Here is a 27,500-nt window from a genome sequence, read left to right on the forward strand (position 1 = left end):
CCATTTGAACGATGGCAAGCTCTTGTTCTTGAGTAAAGAGATGTTCCCTTCCACCTCGAGGAGGTAGCCCAACCATTCCTTAAAAAATGCCACCACAAGATGTCATTGGTTATGTTCTTTTTCAAATACTGTACTTTCAAACTGTACACAGTACTGTAACATCACAATGATACTCCTTTACATATACTTCACAGCACTACTCATTTTTGAATAGTACTTTACAGTAATACTGTAATATGATACAGAATCATGTGACACATACAGTAGGTACAGACTGGAGCAGAAACTTGAAGATATACCTGTTCTCCAGTCAGAATGTTCTTATTATCGATGCTAGTGTGTAGCGACTGAGGTTAGGGTGGACTCTTTGCCCAGCCTCCCTCATGGATAAGCCATGATTTATGACATGGTCCACCAGAGTAGCCCTGATGTCATCCGATACACGTCTCCGCACTGGTCCTCGTCTTTGTCCTCTTCCACGTCCATGTCCACGTCCAACTCCTCTCTCTCTTTGTCCTCCTCTTACTCTTACTCGCATTGCCTCCATGCTTGCAAAGTTCTCAGAATGTCTTACCTGAGGCCTATTTGTAGTGCTAAGGCTCAGACCGATTGGTGTTCTGTTTTCTGTACAAGTGTTTTCAGGTGTGTATGTAAGTGCCTATAATTGCCAGATGAGTTTTGCATTTTGAACAGAGTGTTCTCCCAATGATAACAGGTGATTTCTTTTTTGAAAAATGTGTCTAATGTAAGAAAACGTGTGTAGTGTTTCGCAATAAGTGTGCTACAGAATTGCAAACAAAGTGAAAAGTTGACAATGTGTTTCAGCTATGGTTACACTGTGTTTAAGCATATGCTACAAGAAATTTAGGTATTGAGGCTTTGGTCTAAGCATTCGGATTTAGTGTGCAAGCAATGTGCAAAAACTGTAACTCTTAGTGACGATCACGAGCCTAGATAAAACGGGAGGGTTGCGTCAGGAAGGTGTAGAGCCTGGCATAAAACGTGTGCCAAATCAAATATGCGGACCAGATGATATGCCGTGGTGACCCCAACATGGAGCAGCCGAAAGAACAACAACATTCTATAATATAAAAATATATCAATTATTCTTTACCTGAAATACCATGATGATTCATGTCAATCATGTAAAAGGCTTGACATAGAACTATAATCCCTTTCCTTTTTAACATCACATCTGTTTCTCTCCTCTGTTGTGCAGCTTATTGTCGGCATCCTGTCTTTCGTTATCGGAGTTTTGAGCTTCTTCTTGCCGGAGACACTGGGGGAGCCACTTACCTCCACTCTGGAAGAGGCAGAAGCTCTGGGCACAAAGTCAAGCAAGAAAACAACAAGAGACAATGAGATACCAATGAAGCTAAATGACAGCAAAGCCTGAGTCAATCGAGACTGAAGCAATCAGGGATTCTCTTGGAATTGTGCTGGTTGCACGTTTGACACAACACTGTAACACCACATATTTTTTTTAGCAAACGATTTGTGTAGAAAGACTCCTCTCATTGAGGACTGACAAATGAGACAAAAGTTGCACCTAGCTGTGGTAACAGAAGGAAATGGACTTCTTTATGTTTTGGCTTATGGTACTGAAGTTTAAAGGACTCAACTGGCCTGTCATAGTGAATCTGTGATTTTTTTCACTTTTTTAAGGGGTCCAGATTCTTCTTTGTTTTCTGGCCAAAGTTGTATCCATAGAAACTGTTTGGTAAATTTGGTAGAATGTTTCAGAGCTTTCTTGTGCTGGGTTAAGACCAAATTTAAAAGATGTGCAAGATAGCAAGATAAGTGTAGCTTCAGGAGACAATTGGTTTAGAATTTGGATATAGAGTTTGCTAACTTGTTAGATGTGCTGTTCTGTTTTAACGTTTTAATGTTATACTACTGTAGAGTCTGCAGGGTAAAACCGCTGCTGTCTTAATCACCTGCTGTCGGTCAAACATTGTCGGCAAATCATTTTGAAGTATTTCTCATTGAATCAGTGAATCAGATTGCGCACAAAACAGTACCAAAGTAGTACGTTGGAGCTGAAATGACTAGAATGAAGACTGTATGAAAGAAATTTTATGTCTGATATGATAACTTGCCAAATTGTATGTAAAACATTTAATACTCTGTGTATAGAGAGCAATGATATAAGCTGTCTATATATATTTGTATTTTTTTTTTTAGTTATTTTTAAAAACAAAAACTGAGTGCCTTGCTCATGCTGCAGATGGACCAATGAGTCTGTGAATGGACTAAGGTTCACATGTTTAAACGCTTGGTTAAACTGTAGTTTAAACATCCTTCAGTTTTCATACCAGATCCTTTGTTTGAAAAATTCTAAGATAAATTTCATTGGTATTTTGTTATATGTTATTTTTGTACTGCTGGCTTTTCCAGGTGTTTCTTCGATACAATGAAAGAACTGAATTATGGTAATTACTTGATTTGTCCTTTATTGAAGGAATGTAATAAATTTATTTGTCCCGTACATAAACATTCTAGGCATTCTGTCGGTTAAGGGCTCGGATGGCCTGTGGGAAGAAACTCCTCCTCATTCTCTCTGTGTTTGCCTTCGGGGAAAGGAAATGCTTTCTGACTGCAACAGAGAAAAGATTCCGTTGTTGGGATGGCTGAGGTCTGTCACGATCTTCCTAGCTTTTGGTCCACCAATGCTTGCTTTAGATAGACTCCAGATCAGGGAGCTCAGTGCGGATGGGACTTCCGGCTGACCGCAGCACCCTCTGGAGAGCTTGTCAAAGCAGGTTATGATGCTTCCTGTCAGGATGCTGGCAATAGTGCAAGTGTAGAAGGTCCTTAGAACCTTAGAGGGCAGTTTAAAATCCCTTAAGCATCTGAGGTGGAACAGCCCTCTTTACCACAGTGTTGATGTGACAGGACCATGACAGGTCCTGCGAGATATGAAAACCTAGGTACTGGACACTGTCCACTCTCTCCACTGGGGTCCCATTGATCATGAGTGGTTGGTGTTGCTTCTCAGCTAATATTTTTTTTTAACATTGAGGTTAGTAATGTGAACAATTTCCATCTCTGTAACACAAACCTATTTTAGTTTTATCTTTGTTTATATCTTCCACTGTAGCACATAGTCTGCAATGGCATTATCAGCAGTTAGTATAATACTACTGTAGTATGTTAGAACACTAACAACTAAGAAAGACTGAAGTCAATATTCACACCAGGTGGACATTATTTCTGCTCATCATGTAACTGTAGACCAATGACAGTTGCTACATAATTACAAGTATATGTTAGGGACAGAACACCAATGTCAGTGGGATTCTAACAGCCTTGAACTAGATCAAGTGTCCAACCTTGTCTACAAAGGGTCAAGAGGTTTTTATGACAAGCGTTCTCTTGCTCGCTTGTTTATGATTAAATCTTAAAGATATAATCGTTGTGTTTATTTTGATAAGGCTGCACACCCCGATCATTGCTGCACCTCAGACAACTTGGCAGAATGGATATTGGCTGACTGCGCTGCACCTGTCAGACCTGACAAGAGAAGGCACATTGCTCTGAAGTACTGGTCCTGGGCTAAAATTTATAATCTCAAGCATGCCCTTGGGTGTAAAGAAAAAAAAAGGAAAAATCAAAAAGAGATAGTAATGTCAGCATATCAAGGTCCGACTCATGCTAGAGCAGACCAGCAACATAATAGTGGTGATTTACACAAACCACCACAGAGTCACGGAACCAAAGGTTGTTGAGGTGGGCTGAGAAGTCTCTAAGAGCTGCCTATGTTCTAAGGCAACAGCAAGCATACAATGACTATGCTGTCTCCTTGCAAGCCCATACCAGGGCGTTGGAAAATTCTCAAGGAGGTGGTTAAGCTCATTTGGAACATCAACATGCAGAGTAGAAATTGATCTGTTTGTGAACAGATAGTCTACTCAGTCTGCACTGTGGTTCATGGACAGGGCAGAGACCAGGGCTTTGGGCCAGAATGTGTTGACGTAGCACTAGCCATCATTTACATAACCGTTGCAGCATTGGCTAGCCACCAGGGACAGATTTTGTGTTGAATGTGGATTATAATTTCAGTAAAAATGTTTTCACATGTTCAATGGCAGTCCAGGAATTCCATTATTTGGTTAGGGAAAATTTAAGAATAGTTTTAAACTGCCTTATTAAAGAAGTCATTTTAGGCTTTCAGTAGTTTATGACAATGTGGATATGTTTACTCTTATTTTCAAACCCTTATTTTTCTCAAACATTGCCCAAGGCAATACGATGGCTCAGCGGGTAGCATTGCTGGCTCATAGATCCAGGGTCCTAAAGGACATAATTTATAATCACACTCATCAGTGTAACACAGATGAGGATTTGGTTCCTCTCAAGGTTTCTTCCTCATAACGTCTCAGGTAGTTACTCCTCTGGCTTGCTGATCGTATTTTTTATTCTGAATGTTTACTTTTCTGTAAAACTGTTTTGAGACATTGTCCATTTTTAAAAGTGCTATAGCTACTACAGGTGTGGTTTGTATGCATAGTGCTCTGGGATGGCCTGACATCCAATGTAGGGTGAATTCTCCTGGTTTGTAGTCAGTTTTGTGCAAAACAAGCCAAGCACTTCAGTGGTATTCATTCTCTCGGTGTGAGAGAGAGAGAGAGGAGAAGTAAGTCCTGCCAGCACTTTCAGAAATCTCAGACCCCCAAAAAAAAAAACCACTAACAAAAATCAGCACAGTTCATCTCTTTGGCACTGATTAGAAATCCACATGGTCCCACTTGTGGACTGTATGAATTTAGAATCAGTTTTCCAGAGAGAGGTTGGGTGTTTGGATCCTGGACAATGTACGTGGATATTTCTCTGTTTTTGGAACTATGCTTAAGAAAACAAACTATGTGTCCAAAGTTGAAGTTAGGTCCAAGTTAAAAATTTTAAGCCATGTTCAGAATTTTAGAAAATGTAGACATGGCTGAATTGTGAACAACCAACCAACAAACCAACCAACAAACCAAACAACCAACCAACTAATCAACCAACCAACCAATCAATCAATAAGTCAAACAGTCTTCACTGGAAACAGTGAATGCACAATCAATAATAGAGTAAAGGAACAAGTTCTTATAATTAACCAATCATATCATTATCATAATAATCATATAATTAACTGAAGGAATTTCTGGTATTTCATGTAGAGACTTTAAGTTATGCAACATACAACAAGTTGCAAATGATCCAAAATGCAGCTGCACAACTTGTTTTTAACCTGCCTAAGTTCTCACACACCACCCTACTGCTGTGATCCCTCCACTGGCTTTCAGTAGCTGTACACATCAGATTCAAAACACTGATGCTTGCCTACAAAACCAAAAAAATGAACCAGCTCCCTCTTACCTCCAAGTCCTCGTCACACCTCGCACTGCACCTCGCACCCTCAGATCTACAAGCACTGCTCGACTGGTTCCACCATCTCTCAGGGTAAGAGGTAAATATACTACAAGACTCTTTTCTGTTCTGGCACCGAGGTGGTGGAATGAACTTCCCCCACTGGTCCGGACACCTGAGTCTCTGGCTATCTTTAAACGACGGCTGGAGACCTACTTATTCATGAAACACTTCAACTAGCACTTTTTCCCCTGTTTGTTGTATGTATATATATATATATATATATATATATATATATATATATATATATATATATATATATATATATATATATATATATAAAAATCTTTGAACAGTGTTTTAGACTCATGGTATCTTAAGCATGTGACCTAGTGAACCAGAGTTAATGTATCCAATGATAAAGACTTAAGCACTTTTGTACGTCGCACTGGATAAGGCCGTCTGCCAAATGATGTAAATGTATGTAAATGTAAATATAGAAAAACATATTTATTGATTAATTGTTTATAATTGTTTGTGGTTATATTGTTTTTCTTTTTCAGTGGATCTGTAAAGGTCAGGATGGGTTTGTGTTTTAATGAACTGCTGAATATATCAAGACTTACAAAGAAAAAGGCTTTCGGTACAATCCAGGTTTTTTTCTCATAATATAATGTGACTGCAGAGACCGCAAATAGATTTCCTTAAACCAAATAGAAATGTTTTTACTTTTTAATCTTCCTATCTGGAGCAGATTTTTATGAACACAGCGACAAAACAATCTGCCATTCTGCCACGCTAGCTAAGTCTGTTTTTATCTTAGGGTGAATGTCATGTATTGTCAAGATCAAGAGGTTGTGTAGCTATAGCAATATGGATATAAGCCTAATTATATTATACCAGATACTGGCTTTGATAGTGTGCCAGATTTTAAGATCTTACTTCTTAAAGTGTTTGAGCTGCATGCTAACAATAGAAAACATACTTTACATACTTTTAAAATTGTCAGTTTACGAAGATCAGAGAACAAGAACATATTGTTTCTTTAAACCTTATACAAATGGGAAAAGAAGACCACATGAAGGCTTAACCATACATCTAAAAAAAAAAAAAATCCTGCTTCCATGTCAGTTCCCACATAATGACCTACAGATGATCCAGAGAAGGATGGATAGCTACCCGAATCGGGACACTTCCCATCACAGACACATGATTTAAACTTGCTAAAGTAAACCACAGACCATAATTAGACTAACTCTTAAAACACTGTCTATGTATGTGACTGTATGTAAGTGAGCACAAGAGTCGTCTCTGTTACTCTAAGCAAGTCTACGGCTTAAAATAGAGCACGGTGGCTCAGGCAGTTGTGTTTCATTCCTTCGAGTTAATTCGAGGCATGAGGGAAACGATGATTGTGTAACTGAGTTTAATGTCTTCTATCATTCAATTTACACTCTATAAAAGTTAAGAGTTTTACTATAAAAGTCGCCGTTTAAATTGAGCTCTTTTCTTCCTCCTGCAAAACAACTTACCTCAAGTGACCAGTGAAGAAGAAAGCGTTTCGTTGTAGAACGGCGCCCTCAGATGTTCACTCGGAAATCTCATTAGAAAAGACTAGCTAGCATAATAGAATAATAACAAGACATACTGTAGCACATTAATAATGTCAGCTGTGAGATTTGAAGCTTGGCAAAAATATTTTCCTCATTTCTACCTTGCACCTCAACTTTATGTGTGGAAACTAAGTAATCCTAGTAATTGAAGTGAATTAAGCTTAATATACAGTACACAGACAAAGTATGTGCACCTACTGTATACTATAGTGTTACAATTTCCCTAAACTGGAACTAAGATGCTCAAGCCTGTTCCAGCAAGCCGTATGGTGTGTTAATGTTGGAGAGGAAGAACTGTCCTGCACGGAGCCCTGACCTCAACATCATCTTTGGGATGAAGTGGAACAGCTACGTTACCGAGTTTCTTTTCACCCGACATCAAATTAAAGCTCTTGTAGATGAATGAAAATGCTATTCCCTCAGCAACGCTCCAAAATCCAGAGGAAAGCTTTTACTATAACAGCAATAATGGAATAAATTCAGAATTTTTAACTAGCAAATAAGGATGTGATGGTCAGGGGTGCAGAAACTTTTTGAAAATGAATAGTTTGGTGTTTTGAAAGTCAGCAAGGCTTTTTTTCTGGCCTGAAAGAAAATCTGCTCAGAAACAAAACAGGCTTTGGTTACAAGTTATTAGACACAAATTACACAAGCGAGACAATGTCGGATTGATTACATGCTTGAACAGGCGTTTTGGGCCATGCAAATAGTCTGGCGAATGAATACAATGATAAAATTCATCATGTTAATCTCCAAGGACATTCAACTGGATACGCCGTCTTTCCGTATTCGTGTGAATCGACCATTCCTCCAGTGTTCTACTTCCACTCATTTTTACTCTATTCAAAATACAATCATCTCAGAATATAATTCCTTTTGTATACCTCCATACCACACAATAATACAGATTTAACTCCAAAAACACATTCTACAAACAGTTTCAGCCTCAAGCCAAATCGTTCTGCTTCCCAAACTGGGAATATGTGAATGCAAGGCATCTGAGCGAGGCCCTTAACCTTAAATCGCTCAGTTGTATAAAATTGAGATAAAAAATATAATCACACTGGACGAGGTGTCTGCCAAATGCTGTAAATGTAAATGACTATGTTCGCCATCGTAATAAAAGTACTGACAAAAACAGAAAAACTATTGTAGAAAAACGAGCTTGAAGTTCCAGCTGCACACTCTATCCTGTATGCCACGGTCATGAGGAAAAGTCGACAAGGTGACAAGCTGGATATCAAACGTACATCTTTAAGCGGCTTTAATGTAGTAAAGAAACATTACATAGTTTTCTGGAACATCCTGTTAGGTTACATTTACAGCATTTGGCAGACCCCTTTATCCAGAGTGACTTACATTTATCTCCTGTATAAGCTGAGCAATTGAGGGTTAAGGGCCTTCGTCAGAAGCCCAGCAGTGACAGCTTGGTGGCCCTGGGATTCAAACTCATGACCTTCCAATCAGTAGTCCAACATCTAAACCACTAGGCTCCCACATTCCCGCCGTATCCATCCCATCCATCCCTCCCATCCATCCCTCCCATCCATCCATACATTCTATCTATCTATCTATCTATCTATCTATCTATCTATCTATCTATCTATCTATCTATCTATCTATCTATCTATCTATCTAACATTTGCAGAGACCCAGTCAGGTTACATTACAGGACACACCCACATTTCCGTATGTGCTCAAAGACCCCGCCTTCTCTGATCTGGGATCAGCAGAGTGACTTTACAGTCACATAGTCAGTTTAAATGGACTTAAAGTGATTGTTACAAGCTTATAAGAAAACATCCAGCTGCGCAGCTTCAATAATATCACCACGATCTTGTTACCCATGAAACTGTTATTGCATTAAAAATCTACATATAAATCATTCATTACCAGAACAATAATATTACCCAATTTGTAAAAACTCCCACCTTTCCATAAACAACATCTAATCAGGCTTCTGTAGAATAGAAGTCATCTCACTACCGTCCTTCTGAACGCTCTGCTCTGATTGGTCCGACGGACTTGATTCATTGACTATAAGAGTAGAGAGTAACTTCCTCTGAGAGTAAATGCTGCAAATATTAGATCGTTAGAATCTTACCCGGATTCTCGGCAATAAAGACAAGTTGTTGTTCTTTTTTAAATGAACGCTCTTAGTGGCTCTGTTGTAATGTAACTTGTTTTACAGATATTCCACAGCATTAAATATAACACAGAGATTGTCCATCCCACTGTGTTCTATTCCTCATGTGTTTTCTATTAAAAGTCTAATTCCTGATGATAAATATTTTCCAAAACATTACATGATACATGATGTCATTCGTTATTCGTGGTCTGAGTTGGCGTCATTTCTGTTTACTTATACTTTAAAAGTCCTGGTACATAATATTTGATATTACACAGATATCTAATAGAAATATTATTGCATTTAGGGTTTGGGGCTTTTTCTAAAACATCCTTTTTGTGGCAATATCAGAAATGTTTAATAAAAAAAAAAACGGGCGTTCCTGTTTAGATTTAACCAGTTATTGAATGGTTAATTATGGAGTTTTAAATAGTACGTACACACACACACACACACACACACACACACACACACACACACACACACACACTCACACACACTTCACTTGAATTGCAGAAATTTTCTTCCATTTACACTCCTCTCGAACCTTAAACTCTAAAACCACACGTAAACAAACGACCAAAACTCTGTTTTTCAGAAATCCATTTTTTTTAAACAAAGCAAAAAAAGCGTTCTTAATAAAAAAAAAAATGACAAAAGATAAATTCATTTGTACATTGTCTTTTGTCTTGTATTTTTGAATATATTAAATTAGGCCCATCTATGCACTGTAGCTGTCCTGGTGGATTTTTAACACCCCCGTTAAAAATACGGGTATCACTTGAACATGTGTACACACACACACACACACATATGCACGCACACACACACACACACACGCAAAGTGCTCTTGGGAATACTCTCGCCACTTGAATCCTGGGAGATATCAAATCTCCGTGGCGACATTCAAGGCTGCACCAACCAGTTGTTGGCGTCTTCCAGAGCAGTATCGTCCTCCTCGTCTTCGTCGTCCTCGTCCAGTGGATCGTTAGTTCGTAGAGCGAGGTCCCGCAGAAAGTCGCGTTCTTGTGACGAGCTCGTATGTGTCGACTTGAGGCCGATCTTCTTCTTGACCAGGTGGAACTGGTCACGCACAAAGTTGTAAAAGTCGTACTCGTACCTCATGCGCCGGTACAGAACCTGCAAGGCCTCCAGCGTTGGCATGTGCTTCTTTACTGTCCCTGTCAGATTACCCACCTTCCAAAAAGCTGTTGGAGGCACACAACATACAACAGATGAAGAACATACAGTGCTCAAATCTCACGCTTGCTTCTGTAGACCATAAAACCTGCTTCTGTAATCATAAGAACTGTCTCCTGTGTTTATCCCAGGACTCCTGCTTAGGTTTATTTACACAAATAGCGAGGCTTTAATACTTTATGCATATCAGTAAATAGACAGTATTCAGAAATGACTTAAAAGATGGAGTTTCCCATAAAGAGGAGTATGGATTAGCATAGATCAGCTTGAGTGAAACGGTATTAGTCTCGTGAGATATTCTGCTGCCACAATGTCTAGTAACAATTATTAAGACTTTTACTGAGAAGATATTATATTACATTACATTGTATAACAGTCCTGATAACACTTGCATATTTGGCATGGGAGCTACAGAATTTATCGTCTTCGGGACAGTCGTCTTCTCCTCAAATAAAAAAATGGGAGATGAGCCAATTGACACATTCTTGTTCTTGGTTTTTCCCTTCAACTTTTCCAGAGATGGTTATCTGATAATTCCAGCAGATCAGCTTCCAAACCATTCTGTCTGAAAGACACTGAGATCACATGATATCAGGTACTTGATCTTCATGACTCACGCCTGTTTGCTTTTCTCCACCAAGCTGCTGCCTCGTTATACAATGATTAGATATATCGTCGCTGTCTGGCGGAATCCTCGTATCTCCAAAACCGTTATTTTTCAGGAAATGAAAAAAACGCCGTACCTTATCTGCAGTGCACAGGGTTTAGTCCACGTTGCAGTGGATTGTCTTGCGCTAAATTCCTGTCCTCAGACGAGCACCAGAACTAGCCGGGGGTCAAGATTTTTTTTTCTTTGAGCCCAGTGTTTTGAAGACATTTACCTCAGAAGACGTGTTGATTCGTTGCGACTCTTCTTGAGGAGAAATATGCCGTGAAGCTCTCCCACGGAGTGAGGAAGAGGTGGACAGTTGAAGTGTCCAATGGAGTTATGAGATTTGTGCTCAAGCTATTTTCAAGACTTTAGATTGGTTAAAAACTTGTAAAAATAACAGACCCACGTGGGGACTGACCAATAGCATCGATATGAGAAAAAATATGAAATTGACAAAATTTGGACATACGAGGTTTCCGCCCGACAGTGACGATTTGTAAAGGGGTACCAGATAACCGCAGAATATCTTTTTTGTTATTATTCTAATCATGATAGAAGGTGTTTTCTTGGTGTGTACCTGGGCTGTGGTAGATGGTCAGCACATCGCTGAAGTAGTGAGGTAGCAGTCGCTCGAGCAGGAGCAGCACATCCTCCAGCTCCTCCAAAATTCCCACCAGGAGAAAGTTCTCCATGACGTTCTGTTTGGCTCTCTCTAACGCCCACACGCCTGGCTCTCTGTCTCACACACACACATACACACACACACACACCGTGCACATTATATATCTTCAGACTAAATCAGATTAGAAGGAGAATGTTTTATATTAGTGATCCTCCGTCTTTACGTGCATGCCCACTGTACACAGAAAACCAGATCTGATTCATTATAAGTGAAAACCATGTGTGTGTATGCGTGTGTGTACAGTATATGTGTGTATGTGTGTGTGTAAGCCGTGTGTATGCAGAGCATCACCTGCACTGAGGATGCTGACCACAGAAATACGGCACAATGTAGAAAAGGCGTGGATTTGAGCACTCGGGGAAGTTCTCCAGGATACACACGTTAATGTCCTGTGGAGAGACGGAGGTGAGAGAGAGAGTGAGACTACTGGACGGAGTATGGACGCACAGCTGAGACGTTTGAGACTGATTGTTAGCTAAGAAGATAGATAGATAGATAGATAGATAGATAGATAGATAGATAGATAGAAAGATAGATAGATAGATAGATAGATAGATAGATAGATAGATAGATAGATAGATAGATAGATATAGAAAGCTGGATAGAGCTTTCGGATGGACGGATGGACGCACAGACAGACAGATAGAGAAGATAGAAGTAGTGATTGTGTGTGATCAGAAGGGGGCGCCATTCTCTCACACACACTCACACACAGTCCTCAAGGAATTCAGAGGAAGTTGTTCATAACTCGTCTAGCTCTTATCTTTCATCAGCACAAACAAAACAAAACATAACGACTTCCTGGACGAGTGAAACTCCCTCTCACTTATAGGACGTGAAAACCAATAGCTGAAGGCCACAGATTCAATATATCACTATTAGATCTTCAGGAGATCGTCTGATTAAATAATGAAACATGGCCCCTGAGTGGTTAATGCGTACGATGATACTTAACGAAGCTTTCTTCTTAACACATGCACCCCGAGTCTTCAGAAGATGACTGAGGTTTACCACACATGTATAATTCAGGAGATGTGATTATATCATGTGCTTCAAGCAACTATTAAAATATTTGTACTTGGAAATAGCAAATCTACTTTTTTTTTTAAGGGCCTTGCTGAAGGGCCCAACAGTGGCAGCTTGGGACTTGAACCCCAATCCTCAAACCAGAGCCTTAACCGCTTGAGCCACGACTACACCGTATATATACAGATAGATAGCAGGATGATGTTCCTCAACAGATTAGATTCTCGTCGTACTCAGTAGCTGGGTGAAAACCTTTCCACTGACTTTCACTGGGTTTAACTGTTTTTAAATTGTGTAGAATTCTGAATGTCAAGATTTATTATTTGGGTCTGTGGTATGTCTGTGGTGAACTCAGAAATCTGTTAGTCCCTCAGGAGCTCTTGGTTACACAATTCCACTGGACTATAAACTGTTGTAGAAAAGGACATTATTTACATTGACATTATTTCCTGTCCAGTGTCACCCAAATGAGGATGAGGTTCACTTCTGAGTCTGGTTCCTCTCAAGGTTTCTTCCTCATTTCATATCAGGGAGTTTTTTCTCACCACAGTCATTTTAAACTTTAAACATTTCCATTTTCCCTTGTTTCCGTAAAGCTGCTTTAAGACAAGGCAACTGTTACTGTACATGTGCAACACAAATAAACTGAATTGAATTGAATTGAACTGAACAAAGGAGGGGCAAGGTGGCTTAGTGGTTAGCACCTTTGCCTCACACCTCCAGGGTTGGGGGTTCGATTCCCGCCTCCGTCTTGTGTGTGGAGTTTGCATGTTCTCCCCGTGCCTCGGGGGTTTCCTCCGGGTACTCCGGTTTCCTCCCCCGGTCCAAAGACATGCCTGGTAGGTTGATTGGCATCTCTGGAAAATTGTCCCCTAGTGTGTGAGTGAATGAGAGTGTGTGTGCCCTGTGATGGGTTGGTCCAGGGTGTATCCTGCCTTGATGCCCAATGCAGCCTGAGATAGGCACAGGCTCCCCGTGACCCGAGGTAGTTCGGATAAGTGGTAGAGAATGAATGAATGAACAAAGAAGCAGCCTTGCTCAAGGGCCCAACAGTGGCAGATTAGCAGTGCTGAAGCTTGAACCCTGACTATCTAAGCAGTATCCCAGAGCCTTATTAAGTGCATTAAACATGTGGCTACATGTGTATAGGGCATCCTATACACCTACATATTAACCTTTATGCATTTATAAAGGCTTATAACAAAAGGTGTCACCTGCCCATTTGAATGTCATGTTTAGCAGACTTTGTGCCTGTTCCTACCTCGTCATTCAAGTCTCCGGTGTGAAAAAAATCTGAAATTAATCTGTTACCTGTATTTCACGTTAATGTACAAATCATCTGTTTACCAGCTTCTAGTGTTTTTTTTAATAAGGTTTGGATCGTTAAATTAGTGATTTCCGAGGGTGGAGGCTGACGCAGATGAAGTTAAACACGTTTAATAAGGTCAATGGAAGAGAAATCCGAAATGTCAGACACGATTAAAGTCAAAACACAGGCGTGGGTCTGGCATTGAGCAAACAGAGTAGACGAGGCAGAACAAACTTGTAAATCAAGAAACCGACAATCATCCAAAAAAAAAAAATAGAACTACAGTAATCAATGGCTTGGTGAAATCCAACACGGGGAAAATGAGCAAGGTAAAATCAGAGTCCTTACACAGTGCAGGTCTGTAACTGGGAGCATGTGTGTGTGTGTGTGTGTGTGTGTGTGTGTGTGTGTGTGTGTGTGTGTGACAGTCTCAGAATCGTTGCTGGGTTTTGTAGTCTGTAGCTGCCGTGTTTGTACAGTAGGCTGTGTAGCTGAAAAGTTCTTTTCACACCATCTCTATACCTAGTGCATGTGGACATAATCCTGATACTCAAGACGCATAAAATGACCAGCTTCTGGTGTGTGTCAAACATTACACCTGTCCTTATTTATGCTCAGCTAGAATACATTCCTCAGTCATTAAAATGGCTTTAAAGGGCAACACAGCACTCAATTCTGATTAGTCAGAAGCTACGGTTTCATTTAGTCACCGCAGGACTTAGACTAGCCACTAATCTGGCTGCAATTGCAATTTATTTGCCATGAAAATGAACTTAATCGCAAAAAACAAACAAAACCCATTTGCATTTCAGGCCTTCCAAAAAAAAAGGACCAGCTGACATCATGTCAGTGATTCTCTCATTAACACAGCTGGGAGTGTTGACGAGGAAAAGGCTGGAGATCACTCTGTCATGCTGACTGATTAAAGGTGGGGTGCACGTTGTCTGAAAAATGCTTCAGAAAACTGAGTCGGGCTGCCAAACAAAACAAACGTGTAGCCAATGAGCAGAAAGGGGCGTGTCTTGTCAATATGCGGCAGAGAGAGTGTTCAGTGCGCATGGGTGACATTAGCAGAAAGCGATTGAATCATTGATATGCCGGTTAAAAACGAAAAGTGAAAAAAGGCTTACGATAAGGCAAGAAGTAGGACCCGTGTTAATATAGGATCAGCTTTCCAGCGCTGGAGATGAACTGAACGTCTTCCGCGTGAAACGGAGCTAAACCTTTCATGGTACAACACACAGTACTACAAAAACACATTTGTATTACCATAGTATTACTCCTTGTGTTCATTTATTGATAAAAATATCCCCTCGGTCAGCTGCCCCAGCAGGTTCCGCCATAATAGTTGCCTGGGTTACGTATGTATGTGTGGGGCGGAGCTATCAAAACAGGGGTGACACCCATTTGAGTTAGGGATGTGTTTGTTTTTGTGATTTCAAATGTCAACACTGGCTTTCAAACATCGTACACTCCACCTTTAAGTTTGAACAACAGACTGGAAGCTTTATAAAAAAGATCATTGTTCTTCCTCGGTTATCTATGGTTATGGAACCTGCAAGGAAACATGTGACGTCATCATTGCTTTGCCAAAAAAAGGGATTCACAGGCAAAGATATTGCTTCTAGTAAGATTGCACCTAAATCAACCATTAATCATAGCAACGTCCCCAACCATCCGAGAGCAGTTTGGTGAAGAACATGCCTTTTTCTGCATAATGGAGCACCTTGCCATAAGGCGAAAGTGATAACTACAGTAAGTGTCTCTGGAAACAAAACATCGAAATTTTGGGTCCATGGCTAAGAAACTTCCCAGATCTTAATCCCATTGAGAACTTTGAGGTTAATCCTCAAGATGCATGTGAACAAAGAAAAACCCACAAATTCTGACAAACTCCAAGCATTGATTATGCAAAGATGGGCTGCCATCAGTCAGTATGAGGCCCAGACGTTGATTGACAGTATGCAAGGGCGTAGTGAAGAAGTCTTGAAAAAGAAGGGTCAGCACTACATATAATGACACGCATAATATTATTGTCAATAAAAGCCTTTGACACTTATGAAATGCTTGTAATTAGACTTCAGTATACCACAGTAACATCTGACAAAAAGATTTAAAAACACAGAAGACTTTTTATATATTTGTGTCATTCACAAAACCTTTGGCCACAGCTGTATAATGACTTTCTACACATCCGTGAAAGAGTGAAGGCTTTAGCTAAATGCATGTTGTGATGATGTCACATGACGCGTGTTGACCCAAATTTGCAAAACAATTTGCTGTGATTCTGAAAAATGACAAGATCTTCTGGAGATTACTTGATTATATTATCATTTCTGCGATTGCAAAATTATGAGATCTAGGAGGACCTGGATAACTGCCATTCAGAACCTACTCTGATTGTGTTGTAGAGCAGATGTTTGTTAATGTTATCATATGATATCATCTTAAGCTACAAAAATGGGAAGAGAAGGAGAAATCCCTCATGTCTTAATGTCAGTTGGAATGATCCTTTAACATTGTTTGTGGTTTTATAATGCCAGGTTATCTGTCCCAAAGACCCATGAACTCTATCCTGAAGTCTAGTGTTATAAACATGTTACAGGGATAATGGTGTTGGCTCAGGAATGACCTGTGAGTGCTCTATCTGTAAGTGCCTATAAGCCTTCTGTCATTGCCTCTGGTTTGGCGCTCAGGCAAGCTGCGGTTTCATGCAATGTGCAAAACTACTCATGTGCCGGCAAAGCAAAACACACACACACACACACACACACACACACACACACACACACACACAGCAGACAGTTGTGCTGTAGTACAGAATGCTATAAAATTCCACACCATTTAGCTGCACTTTACACAAGGTTGAGCAGTTAAAAATGTGAGAAAGAAAGTGATATAAAACAAACTGTGAAGGTCAGAGACATTTCAGGAGTGAAAGTTCAGTGCTAATGAAAGGATGCAAGTTCAAATCCCAGGAATGCCTGAAAATCTTCATTGAACCCTCAACTACTAAACCCTCAACTGAATTATCACCTACTGAACCATCACCTACTGAACCCTCAACTACTGAACCATCAACTACTAAACCCTCAACTGAATCATCACCTACTGAACCATCACCTACTGAACCATCAACTACTAAACCCTCAACTGAATTATCACCTACTGAACCATCAACTACTGAACCATCAACTGCTAAACCCTCAACTACTAAACCCTCAACTACTAAACCCTCAGCCGAACCATCACCTACTGAACCATCAACTACCAAACCCTCAACTGAATCATCACCTACTGAACTCTCAACTACTAAACCCTCAACTACTAAACCCTCAACTACTAAACCCTCAGCCGAACCATCACCTACTGAACCATCAACTACCAAACCCTCAACTGAATCATCACCTACTGATCTCTCAAATGAACCCTCAACTACTAAACCCTCAACTACTAAACCCTCAATTACTAAACCCTCAACTGAACCATCACCTACTGAACCCTCAAATAAACCCTCAACTACTAAACCCTCAACCAAACCATCACCTACTGAACCACCACCTACTGAAACCTCAACTGAACCCTCAACTTCTAAACCCTCATTTACTAAACCCTCAATAGAACCATCACCTACTGAACCATCAACTACTAGACCCTCAACTGAAACCTCAATTTCTAAACCCTCAACTACTAAACCCTTAACTGAACCATCACCTACTGAAATCACAAGCACAGAGCCCTCAAATACTAAACCCTTATCTACTGAACCCTCAACCCTGTGCCTTTGAATTCTCTCACTATTAACTCGAGTCTGTGAAATGTACACACGTTAATCTTTATCCATTTTTTTTATCTTTCAGAATTAAGGTCATATAACAGATGTTGAAGCTTTACAGAAAGTGACCACTTGCACTAAAAGAAACTCCATTTGTATGACCAGAAATGTAACAGATAAAGTCTTTTGAATAAAAAATTGCTTGTTCAGCAGTTCTGAAAGCAGTTCTCTTTCACTTCTAGCCTGAAGCTAAAAAGTGACAAAAATGTTTAATCCAAGTCTAAGATTTAAGAGTTAATACATTTTTTTATCTCCTGTGTTTAAAAAACAAAGTTCAATGTGAGGTAATGAGAGTTGCAACAGAAAAGCATTCAGTCTATCAGCATGTGATAGCCATCAGCCTCCCTGACCATGACTACACTAAGGAGAAAATTAGCAAAGAATTCGAAGAAAAAAAAAAAGTAAAACAAATGATGGATTCATTGTTCCTTCATGACCCCTGCACAAACATTTACATACAGCTTTACTAAAAGTGTGATAAATGAGGCCCATTGCTTCAGCTGAGACGGAATAAACCCAAAAATAAAAAATTGCACAAAATTGTGAAGTTCAAATTTTTTTTGTTAAAAGCTTACATTTGTTTTTTGTGTAAGTAGCAACTAACGGAAAAAATATTTCTGAATAAAAATGTCAAGTTTACTGAATTAAAATCAAATTAAATATTCATTCATTTTCTACCACTTATCCGAACTACCTCGGGTCACGGGGAGCCTGTGCCTATCTCAGGCGTCATCGGGCATCAAGGCAGGATACACCCTGGACGGAGTGCCAACCCATCGCTAATGACATTGTGGAATGTCTGCGGTACAATGTGGTAGCTTAGCGGTTAAGGTGTTGGAAGGTTGTGAGTTCAAATCCCAGGTCCTCCAAGCCATCACTGCAGGGCCCCAGAGCAAGGCCCTTAATTGCATAAATTGTATAAATGAGATGAAACGGAAGGCGCTCTTAATAAGGCCATCTGCCATAAATGTAAGATTGTGATATCGCTCATCTATAAACATTTATTTGTGAAACGCTCGTCTCTCATTTTCACCTTTTTTGTTCACTCATTTTCTACCGCTTATCCGAACTACCTCGGGTCACGGGGAGCCTGTGCCTATCTCAGACGTCATCGGGCATCAAGGCAGGATACACCCTGGACGGAGTGCCAACCCATCGAAGGGCACACACACACACACACACTCACTCTCATTCACTCACGCAATCACACACTACGGACAATTTTCCAGAGATGCCAATCAACCTACCATGCATGTCTTTTTACCGGGGGAGGAAACCGGAGTACCCGGAGGAAACCCCCGAGGCACGGGGAGAACATGCAAACTCCACACACACAAGGTGGAGGCGGGAATTGAACCCCCAACCCTGGAGGTGTGAGCCACTGTGCCCCCACATATTAAATATATCCATTTAATTTCATTTAGAATGTAATGAAACGATCAATGTTACTGAAGTAAGTAAAAAAAGAAAAAGAAGGAATAAAGAAAAATTTCTTCATTAAAGCTGCTTTAACATCAAAAAAATCAAACTAATAATGTATAATTATTATTTTCTTTAATGAATACTTAATAAAAATGATTAATTAATAACTAATAAATTAATTATTACTTAATTAATTTCTCTGATATAAATTCAACTTACTGTATATCAGAGAAATATAAGTTGAATATTTCTTTCTATCTGCTGAGATATTACACAGTGCAGTATGATTCTTAGCTTTATTAATGACCTCCACGTCATCTAACACGAGAGTCTTAAACGTCAACAACTTAATTAACTTCATTTGGTCCTGTGCTTTATAAGAGCTCTCTGGCTGACCGTTTGCTCCACACTGTAGTGGCGTTTAAACAGCAATTTGAGTGGCCATTATTGCTTGAGTGACCTTCCCATGATGCTCCGTTCTTCTCTCTGTACTTTGAGGTTTGTTCAGGAGTTTAAGACCCCTACTGGCAATAAATAACCACATCCATCATCCATGATAGTACAGCCAAGCCAAGCAAACAATTCAGGAAAGGTTAACAAAGCTGGCTTGATGCAGTGAGCACTGGTTTGAGATCTCTTTCAATATCAGGAGATTTAGAATTGAGCCATTTTCCTGATCAGGATTATAATAATGGCACTATAAAATGACCCGAGAGGTGGCACTTATCCGATACCCAGTGTTCCTCAAGGACCCAAGGTTTCCCGTCATAACCTTGCCCAGAGAGAGCATAACACTTCCTCAACTGGATGCTTCCTTCCAATAGTGCATCCTGGTCTGCTTCTTTTATTGCTCGATGGTCAAGTTCTGATGCTCGCATGCTTATTGTACAGTAGGTGCTTTTTACTGGTGTCCAGGAGTCAGCATGGTCACTCTGAACACTCTGCAGCTTCACAGCCTCATACCCAGAAGGATGAAACTCCTTTCTATCAGAATCAGCATTCACTACAGTAGATCTTCGGTGGACCGGGAACACCTCACAAGACCTTTTGAAGATGCTCTGAACCGGTCAACTAACCATCACAATTTGGTCCTTGTCAAAGTCACCAGACTGGTGAGGAGGGCAGGATCAGTGGTTGGAACAGAGCTAGACTCACTGGTGACAGTAACAGAGAGAAGGACACTTGACAGACTGCTATCCATTCTGGACAACATCCACCAGCCTCTGCACAGCATATTCACCAGGTAGAGAAGACCATTACTACAAGACTGAGGAACTCTTTTGTCCCACTGGCCATTAGACTGTACAACATCTCTCAGGTATGACAGGGTTAGCCATCCATCCATCCATCATCCGTCATACGCTTGCCCATTTTTCCTGCAACTTTGAGAGCCGACTGTTCATTCATTCATTCATTCATTCATTCATTTTCCACCGCTTATCTGAACTACCTTGTGTCACGGGGAGCCTGTGCCTATCTCAGGCGTCATCGGGCATCAAGGCAAGATACACCCTGGACGGAGTGCCAACCCATCGCAGGGCACACACACTCTCATTCTCTCACACAATCACACACTACGGACAATTTTCCAGAGATGCCAATCAACCTACCATGCATGTCTTTGGACCGGGGGAGGAAACCGGAGTACCCGGAAGAAACCCCCGAGGCACGGGGAGAAAATGCAAACACCACACACACAAGGCGGAGGCGGGAATCGAACCCCCAACCCTGGAGGTGTGAGGCGAAAGTGCTAACCACTGAGCCTCCAGATTATTTCCAGCCTGTTATTGTGTTGTTGTTATTGATGCTGTGAACATGCATGCTACAAAGATAAGAGCTGTTTAAACGTGTGACTAAAAAGAAAAAGTTAGGCCTAAAGCCATGAAAACATTTGCCGCAATTTACACAACATTCTGAACGGTCGGTCTTGTCAGAAGGATGAGCCGTGCTTCTATAGACCACACTTCTAAACATCTGTCCATCACATTCAGATATTCAAAACCTTCAGAAATGTGTTGAGGTTTTTGTTTTTAATTGGAAGAACAATTAGCAAAGAGAACAGACTCTGAACAGATGAGACGTCGACTTTGAAGCCGAGGCAGAGAAGAGAAAGTGCATACTTCTGTCTATTCATCTGTAAACATTCTGTTTTCCCCATTGATTTTTTTTCCATGTCATGTCGGGATGGTTCAGAATCTCTGAACAGATCTTTTTTTCATAGGTTATCTGTTGTTTACACACTAAATTTGGTCCCCTGAGATACTTTCATGGGTTCACATCTGGATCAGGGTCGGGTCTGCTAAACAAACAAAATGAACAAAAAAATATATATTTTTAATTCATGTTAAATATATGTTAAAAAACATGAACAAGGTTGAAGGTCAGAGACATTACAGCAGTGAAGTGCTAATGACATCAACAAGGTTATGAGTTCAAATCTCAGGAATGCCTGAAAACTTTCATTGGGTCATTGAATCCTCAAATACTGAACACTCAACTTCTGAACCCTCAACTGCTGAACTCTCAACTGAACCCTCAACTGAACAATCACCTACTGAACCCTCAACTGCTGAACTCTCAACTGAACCGTCAACTAAACAAACACCTTCTGAACCATCGACTGAACAATCAACTGAACCACCACCTAGTAAACCATCAACTTCTGATCCCTCAACTCAACCATCACATACATTTCAGCAGTGAACGTTCAGTGCTAATGACTTAAGTGCTGTGAGTACAAATCTCAGGAATGCTTGAAAAAAAGTCATTGGGTCATTGAACCCGCATCTACTGAACCCTCCTCCCATGTACTTGCTCATTATTCAGAAAGGACATTATTTACACTGACATTATTTACAAAGAGATAAATGTTACAGATAAATAATAATCCAATTTAAACTGTAGGATTTTTATCCTGCTTCTGTAAAGCTGCTTTAAAACAATGCCAGTTATAAAATAAATTGAATTGAGTTGAATTGAATTTATGACAACGTGAAGTGAGTTTATTTTGAAAATCTGCACATGGCTAATAGAGGCAGAAATTTCACAAAGCGTCTCATAATTTTGATATAAAGTTTACACTGTATTATTATTTAAATATTATACTTAAAATAATCTAGAGTAAAAAAAAAGACTTCTTTAATTACTAGAATTAAAATAACTACAATTATCATAGTTACTAAAAATTACTTCTTATTATTTCTTCTTATTCTGCATTCAGACACTGTACCTCAGCTGTGAATGTCGAGTTAGTGTAAATAAATGACGTTCATGATTAAGTGCTCTGCCTTTTAGTGAAAGAGAAGTCGCTAAAATGGAAAGCAAACAATTCCCTATGTACCTCAGTCACTCCATGTCGCGTCTCCTCCTGGCTGGGATTTCTGTTGACCTGACTGTCAGACCGGGAATGTTTTCAAGTGTTATGGAGAAGAATGTAGAAGAAAACTACTTCGTGTGCAACTTTGGGAAGAAGTGAAGCTACAAGTTAGATAATGATAATGTCTGAGAGTGGCCCGAGTGCCAAAACAATTAAACCGCAATGGGTTCAGCGAGGACATGAGGGGAAGGAGACGGAGACAGAAATGGAGTGAAAGAGGAAAGAGGTGGACACGTGTGATGATATAAACAGGAAATGACACACATATTGCTGGATGAAAAGCATGTCCCAAACCCATCCCCCTCACCAAAACCAGTGTTTCTGGGACTTTCTGTCTGTCAGTGCTGCAGGATTGGACATGCTCTTTACTGCTCCAGTTTACTTTCACCGCTGTCTCATACCACTGATCCCAACAAACTAAATCAAATTGAAAACATCTTCATGCACTTTACACTTGTTATGTTAGAGAGTTTGTAAAAAAAAAAAAACAGCTATTACTCTTGGACACGTTCCATTCAGCCTGTTTCGAAACCCCGAATGCCACAGAGAGGAGTGAGAGGAAGATTTGAGAAAATGAGATAAACATAAGACAAGACAAGACATTTTTATGGTCATGTTCATGTCCTGTGTCCAGTCGTTTAGGGAAGCTTCTTTGTTGCATTTTAGGGTGTTGTGATGCTCTTAACATGAGGGAGTGTGTATGCGGAAGAGGGCTGAGCGTGTCGAGCTACTTCGATAAGTTCACGTACAGTATACAGCGACTCGCAGCGGAAAAGTAACAAGTTCATTTTCAACGAGAGCTAAATAAAAAAAAAGTTTTCTTATTTCGGTCATTTATACGTTTATTTGCTGTCATCATCTGTACGGTGTGTTTAAGTATGTTGATGATGACACTTGAAAATGGTGAGAAAATTCTGTAGCGATTAGTCTGAAACAATACTGCAGTATTTCAACTTGTTACTATAAACCCAAGCGACAACAAAGGAAATCTCTCTCTCTCTCTCTCTCTCTCTCTCTCTCTCGTGCATACTTTAATAACCTAACACACATGCCCCAGACTCCACATCAGATCCTAATTACCCGACACGCTCAAATTTCAGTCACAATCAAAGCGATACTCAGATTGCAGTCACAATGAACCTGTACGTAAATCTCTACTGCATCTAATTAAAGGCTTAAATGTGGCTTTTTTGTATGTGTGTGTAAGTGTGTGTGTGTGTGTGTGTGTGTAAGCATTAAAAAATGGGAAATTCCAGTCCAGACGTGCACCAATTATAATAATTAAATCCCGCACAAATGCAGGTCGTAAGTCTGATCTCATCATTCTGCTGCATCTGAGACTTGATTCCATACAGACGCTTTAACATAAATCACAGAGCTTTGTACTTTCGAGTAAGGCTGCGTGTGAACTGTGAGGAAAAAAAAAAAATCGCGAGGGTTTCAGGAGAAACGATGTACAATTGATTCATCAGCATTGTGGACATGTTGACATTACGGCTCGTTATGATGTCATGCCAAAGCTTTAAGAAGCTCTGTCCAGTAAAAAAAAAAATTGGCTCAATTTCAGCTCTGTAGATCTGGAAGTTCTCTAAATGTTCTCTAAATGTTGATGTCAATCGTTTACAAAAACCCGGGTTAAACTGTACACATTTCACAACCCCACACATTTTATGTTCATTTCTTGTGTCCAGTCAATTAGGTCAGCTTTTTTGCAGCATTTCAGAGTGTTGAGATGTCACAATCTCTTAACGGTGGATATATATGTGGTGCCTGATGCCTCTGACGTATTGAGTTTATTTTTAAGTCTTGGCATGAGTTTTTTTTGTTGTTTTTTTCCCCATGGTGCACTCCCAACAAGGTCATTAAGCTAATTCTTAAAACTTAATGAGCCAATCAGAAGCTTGTAAATAATTCATTTAGTTTAATCCTGGAATCTTCCAGAAATCAATACTTTCCTAAAGAGCCTTTTGTACACAATTTGGGACTTGTCTTGTAAAAGACAAAAAAAAAAAAAAAAAAAAAAAAAACAAGTTTAAAATGTTCCAAAATTTATCAAAGTTTCAAATATGTTACAATATATAATAAAAATGATATGTGGAAAAAGTAAACAATTTTTTTTATGTGAATTTTCTGTCAGTTATGCCAGGCTTTACAGTGTTAACCATAATGCTGATGAAGACACTGTTGCACAATATTGTTCCATGACCAGCCGCTAAAGTTCCCAAAGTACTACAAGAAAAAAAATGTAATTAAATACACTTTATTTTACAAACATTCTTAGAAATTAGAAATGTGCGTGTATGTGAAATATACAAAAATACTGTCACGTTTCTTACCTGCCACCATTTTCTTTAAAAAAAAATAAAATAAGTAAAAATAAATAATAAATAAATAAATATTTAAATAAATAAAATAATAAACCTGTCACATTTCTTACATGACATTTTTCTTAAAAATAAATAAATAAATAAATAAAACCTGTCATTTCTTACCTGCCACTATTTTCTTATAACAACAACAACAACAACAACAACAATAATAATAATAATAATAACTTTTCTTTGGCAGGTAAAAAATTTGACAAACAAATAAATAAATAAATAAATTAATTAATTAATTAATTGAAAAATATCAGATTCCATTTAGCGTTTGCACTTAGATTATTTTTTTTTTTAATTAACAAAATAATTTAAATTATTTCGTTATTTTTTTCCACAACTGATACAACAATTTTTGAAATACATGACTGTTGCCTCTTTTTTTATACAGGACATAAGTGCGTGTGTTTGTGTGTGTTTGTTTGAGAATACACAGATGCTCGATGACTCATTCAAAGAGTTTCTCGTATGAAATAAAAGAACCCTTGAGACGTTCCCCCGTACTTATTCTCAAGACAAAAATTAATGAACTGCTGATGTTGATTTGTTTTTGTACAAGACCAGACTTCATCTGTAGCCCAGAACCAATCTGGACCCAGAACTGCATTCTTCTAATTAAACCACATGCCAAGTCTCCATGTAATCAGCAGCAAGTTTTCTGTGGTGTGGTTTACATTTGTATATACAAACCGCATTACAGCAGTTAACATGCTACATGCTACGAGCTGCTTGGTGCCTTGTGCTCATGTGAAGTGAAAGAAAGCCTCCAAACATCAGCGAGGAACTCAAAAAAATATTGTTTTACACCGATGTAAGATTTCTTTCTTGTCTGTGATGGAATTACGTACGTGTTGAAGTCCATGAAGTGTTTCTCAGGCTTTGTAAAAGGTTGTTCCGCTTGATACATATGAGTCAACATAGGAGGAATATTTCTTCCAGTCAAGATTCAGGATGCTCTTAAAATAAATAAATAAATAAATAAATAAATAAATAAATAAATAAATTGCTGAATCTGAGGAAAAACTTTTCAACCAGACACATTTGTCGTCTTTACCTCCTAGGGAGGTGAAAGTCTTGGTAAGATGTGGATGAGGATGTGGCTACATGCCTTATTGTAGACTTGGACAACAGTGTTTGACCTGCGCGGCTAGAACAGACATACAGTACTGTACGTAGTAAACAGAAGAGAAGAAGGCAATCGAGTGTTTTCAGGTCATGAATGAGATTGTCTATAAGAAGACAATAGTGGAACATGCTGGAAAGAATCAGGTCTTGGTATTTGTCCATTAATGGAAGGAGACAGAAGACTACACAAGCAATCAGGGACATGTGTCCGGAGAAAGATACGTTGGGACTATTCCTACCCACTGAGGTCCTAAGATCTGAGGCAAAGCAATGCAAGGATCAGGAGTCGATGGACATTTGATCAAGGATAGTCACTGGAACAGTCTAAAGACCATGTGCTCCCAGCAGGCCACACAGCAGCAAGCATCACCTGCCCTGTAGAGGGCGCATATCTCAAGAAGACCACTCACTCACTTACTCACTCATTTTCTACCGCTTATCCGAACTACCTCGGGTCACGGGGAGCCTGTGCCTATCTCAGGCGTCATCGGGCATCAAGGCAGGATACACCCTGGACGGAGTGCCAACCCATCGCAGGGCACACACACACACTCTCATTCACTCACGCACTCACACTCAATCAACCTACATGCAACCTACATGCAACCTGCAAACTCCACACACAAGGCGGAGGCGGGAATCGATCCCCCAACCCTGGAGGTGTGAGGCGAACGTGCTAACCACTAAGCCACCGTGCCCCCCTTCAAGAAGACCAGGGTTAACAAAATTAACATTTAAATAAGGCAAATTAATGGCTCCTACAAGCAGGATTGGATAAATCCTGTGGATAAAACCACTTGTGCTTTCGCATCTTTGAGAAAAAAAAGTCATGGCAATCCTCATGGCAAGAAAGCAAAGACAAGAAAGAGAAAGAAATTCTTTTGAGCTTCTCTTTATGTTTAGAGACTCTGAATTCTGGGTCGTCTCTCAGTACTGTTTCATTGCTAATCGCACTTCTGTTTCATTTTACATTATCTTGTACGTAATCTGCACGTATCGTTGAGTTGTTCGAGTTCTAATCGGGTGTCTGTTGCTAAGCAACAAGCTGTAACATTCTAACGCCACATCGCAACACTTCCGGGCAGAGTTTCATAAACCCAGGTGAAAGAAGTGTGAAATTTTCCTCAACCTGGGTTTAAAAGCAGGGTCTAGAAAATTGTAGTTAAAATTGTTGTTTTTTTTTTTCTTTTTACGTTCAAAAGTCCTACGATTATGTGAACACTACGATATTGGGATGTACAGTAGATGTTCTTTAGTGTATAATTCTTTCAGGAGGTTGTGTTTGGTTAATATTTGGATGAGGAAATGAGGAAGTCTGTTTATTGAATCGCAGTCACGTTATTCCTACAAAACCCAGGCAAAGAATGTCCTTTAATTCATTATTCTTTTTTTTTAATATGTT

General features: G+C 39.6%; 2 protein-coding genes across 6 annotated transcripts in view; one reads left to right on the top strand and one right to left on the bottom strand.

The window, feature by feature from the left end:
- slc22a16 (solute carrier family 22 member 16) overlaps nt 1–4,000 on the top strand; it is a 20,780-nt gene extending 16,780 nt beyond the window's left edge. For 2 of the 5 annotated variants that reach the window (XR_009649294.1, XR_009649296.1), the window contains one exon: nt 1,220–1,268. Coding sequence is in view for 1 of the 5 variants with exons in the window: in XM_060883937.1 (XP_060739920.1) it covers nt 1,220–1,396 (177 nt within the window). In the remaining 4 variants the exon portion in view is untranslated. Of the gene's footprint in view, nt 1–1,219 lie in introns of all 5 variants that reach the window. The other 3 variants (XR_009649295.1, XR_009649297.1, XM_060883937.1) reach the window with 2 other exon arrangements.
- A 5,238-nt stretch (nt 4,001–9,238) lies between these two features.
- The window catches only part of usta (uronyl 2-sulfotransferase a), a 74,061-nt gene continuing 55,799 nt past the window's right edge, over nt 9,239–27,500 (bottom strand). Inside the window, exons 6-8 of the mRNA XM_060884157.1 lie at nt 11,919–12,016; nt 11,523–11,680; nt 9,239–10,301 (exon numbers count right to left, since the gene is read on the bottom strand). Of these exons, the coding sequence (XP_060740140.1) occupies nt 10,000–10,301; nt 11,523–11,680; nt 11,919–12,016 (558 nt within the window). The 3' untranslated portion in view covers nt 9,239–9,999. The remainder of the gene's footprint in view (nt 10,302–11,522; nt 11,681–11,918; nt 12,017–27,500) is intronic.

This window comes from Tachysurus vachellii, chromosome 12, assembly GCF_030014155.1.
Source record: "Tachysurus vachellii isolate PV-2020 chromosome 12, HZAU_Pvac_v1, whole genome shotgun sequence".
NCBI lineage: Eukaryota > Metazoa > Chordata > Actinopteri > Siluriformes > Bagridae > Tachysurus > Tachysurus vachellii.